At 44.7% G+C, this 12,035-nt stretch overlaps 1 protein-coding gene across 7 annotated transcripts in view; it reads left to right on the forward strand.

Annotated features, from left to right (window-relative positions):
* PDZD2 (PDZ domain containing 2) overlaps nt 1–12,035 on the forward strand; it is a 487,038-nt gene that overhangs the window by 274,548 nt on the left and 200,455 nt on the right. For 6 of the 7 annotated variants that reach the window (XM_033933443.1, XM_033933453.1, XM_033933424.1 and 3 more), the window contains 2 exons: nt 2,306–2,448; nt 4,395–4,527. In XM_033933443.1, coding sequence (XP_033789334.1) covers nt 2,306–2,448; nt 4,395–4,527 — 276 coding nt within the window. Of the gene's footprint in view, nt 1–2,305; nt 2,449–4,394; nt 4,528–5,652; nt 5,694–12,035 lie in introns of those variants that run through there. The other variant, XM_033933472.1, reaches the window with a different exon arrangement.

Raw genomic sequence — 12,035 nt, forward strand, 5'->3', positions numbered from 1 at the left:
GATTGTCCCGTACTTCCCTCTGCCCTCCAACCCAGCCAGTAGATTAACCCTTCCCCTTAACTTAAACCACCTAGTGGTAGGCTGGGACAGAAAGGATCCCTCCCGTCTCCTGTCCCGGCTGACACTAACAATTATCACCCTCCCTCCCTCGCGTACCTTTCCCTGATTATTCAGCATGTATCCCACGTTGAACTCTTCCTGCCGATTTTGAAGGTAGTAGCCAGTGGTGCACCCGGACTGACACGCAGGAGTGAGATTTTCGTGTTCCCGGCTGGCCCTGCACCGCTCCTTGATAGGCTGCTGCGAGTCCCTCGAGAACTCGTGGAAGCCTATCAAGGAGCGGTGCAAGGCCGGCTGGGAACACAAAAAGCTTGCTCCTGCGTGACGGCCAGGGTGCGCCACTAACTACTACCTTTGAAATCGGCAGGAAGAGTTCAAGTGGGATACATCCTGGACAACCAGGGAAAAGGTACGTGAGGCAGAGGGTGGTAATTGTTAGTGTCGGCCGGGACAGGAGATGGGAGGGATCCCTCTTGTCCCGGCCTAATGGCAGACCTGCAGGAAGTCCAGGAGGGTGTCAGGTGGTCACTGGGGGATGACCCAAATATAGGACGAGACCCCTATTTTTGGGCCATTTTTTTGGCCCAAAAATCTCATCCTATATTTAAGTATATACGGTGGACCCCTGTTCGTTTACATAGAATTGATAGCTCTAAGTCTAATAGATGCTGGCACTGTCATCTAGAAGTGGGGACATTAGATCATCTTTTATTTTATTGTCCATTCATATTACTATTTTGGAAATCAATTTGGCCTCAAATAAATAGGATGTTGGAAAATCCGGTAGCCTTGACATATGATACGATTTTGTTTGGTACTGCAATGAGAACTCGGAGTCAAATCTCGTCAAATAATAACAAACTTTTATTTATATTGACTGGAGTAGCAGTTCAACAAATAACATACAATTGGAAGAATTATGACAGATTAAATTACAACTTTTGGTGAAATGCAGTTTGCCATATATATAAGATGGAGCGTACATTTGCAACACAAAAAGGATATATCGATAAGTTTAAGAAGATTTGGGGACCATTAACAGATTTTTGTAATGATTGATATAATTTTTTCCCATAATAAGATACTTGATAAAGAAAGGAGGGGGCGGTAGGTTTATTCTTTTTATCATAAAATATAAATAAATTATCATAATAGTTGTTATATTGTGTGCAACTAACAAAATAAGGGGAGGGAAAGGGATTCATAATTGAATAATAGTTGATAAAATTATTAAATTTTACATGATATCTAAAATTGTAGTAAGGATTATATAAGATATGTTGTATGTACAGTATGTTATGGAGATATCAAGTGTATACTTAAGGTAATTGTATGAATCTTTATGATACACTTGTTGTTATATGAAAAAATTAATAAAAAATGTTAAACAGTAAGTATATACGGTATAATGTGCCGCGAAAAACATTTGCTCCGTTTAGTGTGCTGGAGCTAGAAAAAGGTTTGAAACACTGATCTAGGCACACTTAGGGCTCCTTTTTACGAAGGTGCGCTAGCGTTTTTAATGCATGCGCACTCTAGCCAAAAAACTACCACCTGCTCAAGAGGAGGCGGTAGTGGCTAGCACATGCGACATTTTAGTGCACGCTATTCCGCACGTTAAGGGCCTAACGCGCCTTCATAGAAGGAGCCCATAGCTGTCGCTAGGTGTCCTTGTGGTAGGTACTAGTATATTAGGCCAAGGTTTTCCTAGCTTAATTTACTGGCATCTAACTACAAGGCCTAGCGATGCCTAAGTCAACCATGTTGACTTAGGCGTGGCAGCCTCAACTTGCTGTTGCTAGGCGCCAAGCAGATATACACACATAACCTAAATTGATAATTAAAATAACGTTTTCTTTCATCGGATTTTAATGGCATGGTCTATTACCATGCCATTTAAACCAATTAAAAGCAATTTAGTTCTGTGTGGAGCTAAGTTAGGCATCACTAGGCATCTGTGGCTAGGACAGCTAGTGGCACCTATCGTAGGCGTCATTTATAGAATCAGGCCCTTACCTCCTACAAAATGGATGGCAGTAAATGGTAAAATGTTTCAATGGTCGCATGCTAATTGCAACATTAGCGCATGGCCATTAATACAAAAAAGCCATTTTTACAGTTGTGATAAAAATAGCCTTACCATACAGGAAAACCCTGCATAAGGGCAGCTTAATAAAAGTGCCCCTAAATAAGGTTAGAATGCCTTCAAATAAAAGGTTAATAATGGTCTTTACTTTCCCTGCAGCGTGAAGGTTGTTGTATATGGAAGATGCATATGGTGAAAGGGGATGATGGATTGGGAATCCAGATTACAGGAGGTCGAGGATCGAAGAGATCCCCTCAAGGCATCACTGTGGCACACGTGGAAGAAGGAGGCTCTGTGCATAGGTACAGTGATTACTTTTGGCTGTGGATTAGCCATATGTTTATAGTTTGTTAAATTTCCTGTATCACCTTTACTCAACAAACAAGACATGGATGTGTAGAATCCTTAAAAGAAAAATGAAAAGAACTCTATTAAAAATAGGAAAGCACAAAAATAACCATACAACAATACAAAGACTTTAAAAAAACACTCAAATATATAATGCAATATAGGAGAGGGAGAGAGAAGGTAAAAAGGTAAACCTCTCACCCAGCTGCCATAGTTCCTCAAATGCCTATTGATACAAAAAAGTATTTAACAAGGATTTAAATTTAGAGAAGGATATTTCAGAATGATTTTTTAAGGGGAAGACCATTTCAAGTGCCAGGTGCTAATACACTGTACAAATCCAGAAAATGATTTTCAGCACTACTTTGAAAGCGGGTCTGGCCTCCTGGACCCCCTCACTTACCCAAAGCTGCAGCGGTCCTGACCCACCAATCCCCCTCCCTCCAACCCCAAAGCGGCAGCGGTCCTGACCCATCAACCTCCTCCTTCCTTCTCTTACTTACCTGAAGCAGCAGTGGCAGCCGGTCAGTAGAGGCAGTGCTGTAAATGGGCTGCCGGCAGCAAACTTAGGCAGAGCCTTTCCTCTGCCACATCATAAGTAATGTAGCAGAGGAAAGGCCCTGCCAGGGTTGACTGCAAGCAGACTGTTTTCAGCACTGCCTCTACTGCCCGGCTGCCGCTGCTGCTTCAGGTAAGGGAGGGAGGGGGAGGTTGGCAGTCAGGATCGCTGCCTCTTTGGAGAGAGGGGGAAGGAAAGGGGTTGATGGGTCAGGACCTCTGCCACTGCTGCTTTGGGAATGGAGGGAGGGAGGGTGGTTGGCGGGTCAGGACCGCTGCCGCTGATGCTATGGGGAAGGGAGAGGTGTTGTCAGGACCAGCTGCTGCTGCTGCTTTGGGGGCTGGAGAGAGTGGGGTTGTCAGGACCAGCTGCCTCTTCGGGGGCTAGAGGGAGGGAGGGACTGGGGTTTGTGGCTGCTGGTGCTGCTTCAGGGGAGGAAGGAGGGTTTGTGGCTGCCGCTGCTGCTTTGGAGGCTGGAAGGAGGTAGGGGGGTTTGTGGTTGCCACTGATACTTTAGGGACTAGAGGGAGGGAAGTGGTAGGTGGGAGAGTTGTGGCTGTCGCTGCTGCTTTGGGGGCTGGAGGGAGGGAAGGGGGTTGTGGTTGCTACTTTGGGGACTGGAGGGAGGGAAGGAGTTTGTGGCTGCCAGTGCTGCTTTGGGGAGTAGAGGGAGAGAGGGGGTTTTGTGGTTGCCACTGATGCTTTGGGGGCTGGAGGAAGGGTGGGGAGTTGGGTCAGGAGTACACAACTTTGGAGGTTGTCAGGTCAGGAGCAGAAAAACAATTTTGGAAGTTGTCAGTCAGGAGCGTAGGAGACAATTTTTTTGCTGGTTGGTTGAGTGTGCCGGTTAACTGTGTATAATATTATTCAAGATGATATATATGATTAACTTTAAAGTTGTTGACCTAACTTCATGTATGCTGTATATTAGCAGCTGGTTATCTCATTGCTTCTGGTTGATCATCTCATTTTTATCACCTATAGTAACAGCTCTGTTTGGTTTGAGGAGAGAGAGAGAAGCAAAAGTGTGTATGCTAAAATACCAGTTACCTATTTTTCTTGGATCAAGTCTAGGCTTCTGATATTTGTATCATGGTTAAAATCACCATATTTATTGACTCTCCCCTCCTATAAGTAAGTATAGTTGACTAGTTGACTACTTTGCTTCCTTGTGAGCACTCAGTAATCTCTGTAACAAACTCCAGGACAACCCTTGTTTTTTTTTTTTTAAGACAGCAAAATTCTATAAATCAGGACGATATCTCAATTCATGTGTGAAAACTGTTGATTTGGCAATAAATTAAGTACAGTACTGCCTTTTGTTTCTTTTTTTTCTTTTAGGGATGGTAGATTGAGATCAGGTGATGAGTTGCTGATGATCAATGGCCAGTCTTTAGTGGGACTTTCTCATCAGGAGGCCGTGGCTGTTTTGCGTTCTGCAGAGGGTCTAGTACATCTAGTTATTGCCAGCAGGGTTCGTAGTTTCAATCCTATTCATTCCTTTAGTCAATAGTCAATTTATATATAGGACATTGTTTACTTTAAAAAGTTTTATTATAACTTGTAAAACAAAAGAAATTGAACTCACAATCAAGTGGAAGTGTGTGGTGCAGTGGTTAGAGCTACAGCCTTGGTACCCTGAGGTTGTGGGTTTGAATCCTGCACTGTTCCTTGTGACCCTGGGCAAGTCACTTAATTCCCATTGCCCCAGGTACATTGGATAGAGTGGGAGCCTGCCGGGACAGTTAGGGAATAATGCTTGAGTACATGAATAATTTGTAATCCACATAGAATTGTAGGACATGGGTGCCCAAAAGGTCGATTGTGATTGATCAGTAGATCGCAAAGACAGCGTGAATCGATCGTGGAGCCCATCCCGGGCTCTGCGATAGACTCACATTGCCTTTGCATTCTCCCTGTTCCCTGACGCCACAACAGGCCAGCAGTGACTGCAAAAGTGCCGGGCCACCAGCCTTTTCCTCCCCCTGACATCAATTCTGGCGTCAAAGAGAAAGTTCCAGGCCAGCCAGGCAGCGATTGGCTGGCCTGGAACTTCCTCTCCGACATCAGAAATGACGTTTGAGGGGGGGGGGGGGAGGCTGGTGTGCCTGGCGCTTTTGCAGTCACTGCTGGCCTGTTGCGGTGTCAGGGAACAGGAAGAACTTGGTGGCAATGGCAGCTTGGGGGCCTGTTCCTAGATGATGGCCCCGGCAGTGGCTTGGAAAGAAAGAAAAGACAGACAGAGAGAAAGAAAGGGGAGGCAGAAAGAAAGACAGGGAGGCAGAACAGGAACACAGAAAGACAGACAGGGAGACAGAAAGAAAGGGGGGCAGGGTGACAGAAAGAAAGACAGAGAGAAAGAAATGGGGGCAGAGAGAAACAAAGGGGGGCAGGGAGATAGAAATAAAGAAAGACAGAGAGAAAGAAAGGGGGGCAGGGAGACAGAAAGAAAGAAAGGGGAGGGGCAAGGAGAGAGTAAGAAAAAGTTGGACTCATGGAAGGACAGAGATGTTGGGGAATGGAATGAGGTATGGAGTAGACGAAGCATGCAGGAGGCAAAAAAAAAGGGAAGAAATATTGGATGCACAGACAGAAGAAGAAAGTGCAACCAGAGACTCATGAAATCACCAGACAAAAGAGGTAGGAAAAATGATTTTATTTTCAATTTAGTGATCAAAATGTGTCCATTTTGTGAATTTATATCTGCTGTCTATATTTTGCACTATGGCCCCCTTTTACTAAACCGCAGTAGCAGATTTTAGCGCAGGGAGCCTAAGAGCATTGAAAGCAGCGCGGGGCATTCAGCGCAGCTCCCTGTGCTGAAAACTGCTATTGTGGTTTAGTAAAATGGGAGGGGATATATTTGTCTATTTTTGTATAATAGTTACTGAGGTTGCATTGCATATTTTAAAGTCATTTCCCTTAACCTCTTTGAAAAACCCCGGATATAAATGATAATTAACTCTGCGTACAGTGTGCTTTGTATTTTTTAAAATTTTATTGTTGGTAGATCATTTTGACTTGGTCATTTTAAAAGTAGCTCGCAAGCCAAAAAAGTGTGGGCACCCCTGTTGTAGGATATGCGGAATATAAATTATTAAATTACTAGTGTTTAAGCCTGTTACATTAACGGGTGCTAGAATAGACGTGTAGCCTTTTAGCACAATGGGGTGTTGAGGCGTTTTTCTTTCTTTTTGTCTGTCTTTCTTTCTCTCTCCCTGCCCGCTGTCTGTCTGTCTTTCTTTCTGTCTGTCTCCCTGCCCCCCTGTCTTTCTGTCTCCCTGCTCTGCAAGGATTTAATTTCCTTTCCAGTCGGTTGGGAGGGAGGATTTGGATTTTTTTGCATTTTCCAGCTGGGGCAATTGCGGAGGTAGATAGGATGCATCCTCGAGAAGCAAGTAAGATGTCCGATCGCAGCTCTCCTCCCTTTTACCTCTGGCTCCTTGGCTTCCCGGGCAAGCGAACCCATTCACAATGCCCGTTCCGACCCCCCTCTGTCTCCCTCTGCTCCTTCACACTGGGATTCTCTTTCCCCCCCACCCACCTCGCACGCGCTGTCTTACTCAAACTGTGACAGTTTCTGACAACTTCGCCCTCACTGGGCCGGTCTCGTTCGCCTCTGCTCCTGGACCGTTCCGACCCCCTCTGTCACTCCCAAACGGAAGCGGTCTATTCCCTCAGAACATGACCGGTTCTCCTTCTAGACGGTCACGACCACCTTCCGACCACAGCTGTCTCTCCCTTCCTTCACCCTCGCCTTTTGCTCTCAGAAGGCACGGCGGTGTACTGCGCATGCGGAGGCACGGAAGCACGAAGGCACGGACATACGGAGTTTCAAGTGTGCATGCGTGCTTATTATTGATAAAATCTTTTTTTTTTCCCTACCTTTGTTATCTGGTGTCTTTATTTTTCTGTGCTTTTAACTATGTTTCTAGGGCCTCCTGCATGGTTCTCCTCTGGTCCTCCTTCCCTCCCCCGGTTCAGCAGCACCTCTTCTCCCTTCCTTTCACCTCCCCCCTGTCCATCAGTATCCCTTCTCCCTTCCTTTTTCATTCCCCCTGTCCAGTAGTACCCCTTCCCTTTCCCTACTCCCTCTGTCCAGCAGCACCTCTTCTCCCTTCCTTTTACCTTCCATGTCCAACAGTACCCCTTCCCTGCTCCCCCTGTCCAGCAGTAGCCCATCTCCCTTCCTTTTACCTCCCCCCTGTCCAGTAGTACCCCTTTTCCCTTCTCTGCTCCCCCTGTCCAGCATCTGCTAGCTTTAGTTTAGCTTTAGCTGTGGTTTCATCAGGCAGCCTTGGGGGCTTTTGCTAGGCAGGCCTGCCTCACATTATCGAAGTGGGCCGGTCTAGCAAAAGCCCCGCGACTGCTTGATGAAACCGCGACTGCTGCCGCTGTTGGTCCAGGGGTGAGAAGAGGAGTCCCGGCAGTGTAGGCAGAAGGCAGGAAGTCATCCGGTGTCAGAGATCGGGGCAGAAGGCAGGAAATCAGCTGAGACAGGCACAGAGGATCAGTGGCAGAAGGCGAATTCTACTGCGCATGCGGCGGCATGGAAGTACAAAGCATGGAGGCACAGAGTTTAAAGTGCACATGCGCACTAAGGGTTTTATTATTATTGATTAAAGAAAGATTGCTACGGTCTACTTTTATCAGATTTCAGGCAGAATGCTATAATAAAGCTCTGTAGTTTTCTCTATAATAGTAATGTTACCAAATAGCTGCCTAAGTCTCTTTCTCCCCACTATCTCTCTTTTAAAATCTTTAATCTCTGTACATAAGGCCAGTTTAACTATTTGGTAGACTTGGTTACTGTAGGGAATAGCAATGACCATGCCCTGCTGTGTTCCACCCTCTCTGGTAGTCCTCAAGCATGGACGTCTGCTGCATGCCTACTTTGAAGTGCTGCAGCCTGCCCAGGCAGAGCATAGATATAGTGGTATGGTAGGTAGAGGTGCCTGATTCAAATCGATTCATTTTCAGAAAAAATCAGACTCACCGATTCATTAACACTGGCACCAGCCTCCTTACCACAGATCTATTTTGCAGAGGCCTGCTTGGGCTTTCCCTCTGTGTGCACAGATCAGCGGCAAGGTGAGCCCACATCTCCCTGGCTTCTTCTCGACTCCCTGCCTTTCTATATTGATTCTGCCCTATGCTCTTCTACTGGTTCACTCTCTCTGCCACACCCCTTCCCGGCATCTAATTCTTTCACCCTACTCCCCCCAAATGGCATTTTTCCAATTCCAACTCCCACCCCCACTCCCACATCTACCTTTAATTTGTTGTAAAAGTTGTTGCTGAGTGATAGTAGCGATTCACAGAGCTATTCTACTGCCAATCCCGGAGTCTTCCAATCCAACATCCTTTCTTTCAATCTAAAAATCAGCTGCTCCATGGGAGCCATGATGTCCTTCCTGTCTTCCACCTGGTTACAAAGCCCCCCCCCACACACACACACTTGTAAAAAAAAAAAAAAAAAATTGTAAGGAGGTCGCCAGCATGAAAGCGATTCCATAATGCTGCCCGTGGTCTTCTCTTTGCTGTTCCTTTGCTGCAATCCATTCAAGCTGAAACAGGAAGTTATATCAGAGGGGGCGGATCGCAGCAAAGAAACATCATCAAGGAGGCTGCTGGCAGTGCTAGAGAATTGCTACTACACCAGCAACCTGCTTACATTTTTACAGGTGAAAGAGCTTCAGAGCTGGGTGGGGAGAAGGGAAGGACATCCTTGTCCATGGAACCCAGAGTAGCTACCCTGTATGCCCCCTCCCTCTTGACACTGGCCCTGAGAAGGACTGCACGGGCCCCAAGGGTCACCATTGGCTCATAGGCTTTGCATTGAAGAACAGGGCATTATCTAGTCTTGGATTTTCACAACACGTAGGGATACTGTGCTTGATGCTAAAACTGTCCCTTGAAGACCTATTAGTGTTAAAAGTCTCTATCCAAAATTCTGTTTATGGCTTCAGCTTCAGAGTAACATTTATATACTTTAGAAAATAATTTATGATCACACATGTTTGTTGTTTACACGTTGCCAAGAACAACTTTATCTCCAAAAAAGGCGGCTGCACATCATTATGTAAGTCTCCGTTTCCCCTCTCCCCCTTTTGGTGTTTTATGACACCGTGTGGAATTAAGGAGTCTGATTTTTGCAGTAGTATTACTGCATATTCAAAAAAAAAATCCCTCACATTCCAATAAATGCTGCTCCTACATACCAAAGTGTGTGTGTTGGGGGAAGGGGGGAAAGGGGAGAGAGAAGAGATAAGAATAAGGAGTCTACAATCTAATGATTTTTGATTACTCAGTGAATCTATACCTTTTCAATACTGAGTGCAGTTGATCAACATCATGTTTATGTAAACTTTTCCACACCAAAGAGTTTTAATAACTAGCAAAACTTATGAGCAAATGAAATAAGGATAGAAAAGAATACCATAGTTCCCAGTTTATCATTATCTCCTAGCCTATGAACTAACTGTTGTACAGAACCCCTCTCATTTCCATTGCTGGCAGTAAAATTGGGCTCTTAACACACTCAAATATACAATAATGTGACACAGTTTGTGTGGTAAAACTTTTCATCTGCTCTATTGCAGATTTATAGTCCTGACACTTTAAGAGTAATTTTATAAAGATGTGCATAGTTAAGAAGGCAAATAGTGCTTCTTTCTAGCATAAGCCAGTGTTTCCCAAACTGTGTCCACAGCAAATCCACAGGGGTACCACAGAGGAAGATGCAAACAAGCTGGCAGTCTGGCACTGCATCTCCCTTACCCCAGCAGGAAACCTCGTTCCTTTCTCCATGCTGTAGCTTACAATCTGGCAGCTTAAAATGTACTGACTTTGACGACCTGGAATCTTTTCCTCTGCTGCAGCATCCTGCGTGGATAGGAAGTTGAAACAGGGGGGGGGGGGGGAGGGAAGCTTTCGGAGCCATCGAAGACAGTGTGTTTTAAGTTGTTAGCAGTCCAAAGATCACAAGCTGCAGCATGGGGAAGGGAGAGAGAGGTATGGGGGTGGGGGGAAGGTGGAGAGAAATACTGTATCCAATTGGGAAGGAAGGGTGGGTAAGCGAGAGAACCACCAAATTGGTAGGTGGGGGGGGGGGAGGGGGTGAGGAAGGAGACAGATGCTAGACCTGGTAAGGGAAGAAAAGAGAAGGTAGAAAAGAAAAAAATGGCTGACCATGGGGGAGGGAGATACTGGATTGCGGGGAGGAGGGAGGGAGAGAAGGAAGGGAAGAAACATATAAAATAGAAACAGATAGTGTGTTAAACCCTTCTTCCAGGATCAAAGTCAATTGCTCAATGTTTCAGTAGTAAGGATCTTGAAATCCAAACGGTTGGTTTTGAAAGCCCAGGGCAAAACATTCAAAAATATTTTAAAAAACTCCCCTAGCAGATGTTTTGCCCTGGGCTTTCAAAACCAACCGTTTGGATTTCAAGATCCTTATTACTGAAACATTGTACAATTGACTTTGATCCTGGGAGAAGGGTTTAACACTATTTCTATTTTATATGTTTCTACATATGTTATTTTTTTACAGTGTTTAGTATTTGCCAGGAGTGTGCAAGTCAATCTGCAGTTTGGTGGAGTTTTTTCAGCCAGTGATTGAAGGTGAGCTGATCTGTTTTATGTACTACTTTTTGAGATTCAACAGGGTTTGGCTCTTTAAACCTGAGGCTTTCTCCACCTGGGTGAGTGTTGTGTGGTATATGGTTCTGTTTTGATTGGATTTTTGTTTGGAGTGTGATTTCAATAAACCCATTGGATAAATGTAACATCGAGGTATACTAGGGAGGTAACATTCCTTGATGAAATCCAGAACTGCTTTATGGAGCAGCTAGTTCAGGAGCCAATAAGAGATGGAACTCCTCTCATATGAGGAAAGACTAAAACTGTTATGGCTCTTCAGCTTGGAAAAGAGACGGCTGAGGGAAGATATGACTGAAGTTTACAAAATCCTGAGTGGAGTAGAATGGGTACAAGTGGATCATTTTTCACTCCGTCAAAAATGACAAAGACTAGGGGACACTCGAAGTTACAGGGAAATACTGTAAAACCTTGGATTGCAAGTAACTTGGTTTGCAAGTGTTTTGCAAGACAACCAAATATTTGATTAAATTTTAACTTGATATACAAGCAATGTCTTGCAATACGAGTACATACAGTATACACACATCACAACTGAACCAATGGCTCTTCTCTCTCTGATGCTGTAGGAGTGTAGTGACTGTTCTAAACAAGCAAAGTCTTGCAATACGAGTACATACAGTATACACGTGTCACATCATTGCAACTGAGCTGATGGTTTTTCTCTCTCTGACGCTGCAGGAGTGTAGTGACAGTTCTAAATGAGGGAGGTCTTGCAATACAAGTACGTACAGTGTTCCCCCGGTCATTCGCGGGCGGCGGTTCGTGGTCCCAGTCATTTGTGGTATTTTCCGACCGCGACCACCGACCAGAAGAGGACAGCTGGAGAGGCAGGAGAGAGCAGCCGGAGCACCGGCAAGTGAAGGAAATCACTCGCTGTATGCTCCGACCGCCTCTTCCTGCACTAAAGTTGGGCCTTACCAATCAGGAGCTGAGTTCAGTAAACTATAATGAATGTGAGAGTCTTACTTCATATGTATTACCTACCTTCCTCCTGTGTTTTATAAATATTATTATATAACTTTTGTAATGATCAATAATACATGATTGTAACTTAAGGCTTTTTGCCATTTTTTTAACTTACTTTTACTGAGTTTTACTACAAACTACAGAAGAGGATTCTTACCGCAGATCAGCAAGGTAAATGCTCCGACGCTCAGAGGAATTGAATGAGCGTTGGAGCATTTACCTCCTTTATTTGTAAACCGCTTTGATTTATTTTTGATTTAGCAGTATATGAAAAAAAATCATATGGTTAAGATAAGTTAGCATAGCACTTCTGACACATATCTTAGAAAGAAATGTCTAGTACTTGAAAAAGCA

This window comes from Geotrypetes seraphini, chromosome 1, assembly GCF_902459505.1.
Source record: "Geotrypetes seraphini chromosome 1, aGeoSer1.1, whole genome shotgun sequence".
In the NCBI taxonomy this organism is placed as follows: Eukaryota; Metazoa; Chordata; class Amphibia; order Gymnophiona; family Dermophiidae; genus Geotrypetes; species Geotrypetes seraphini.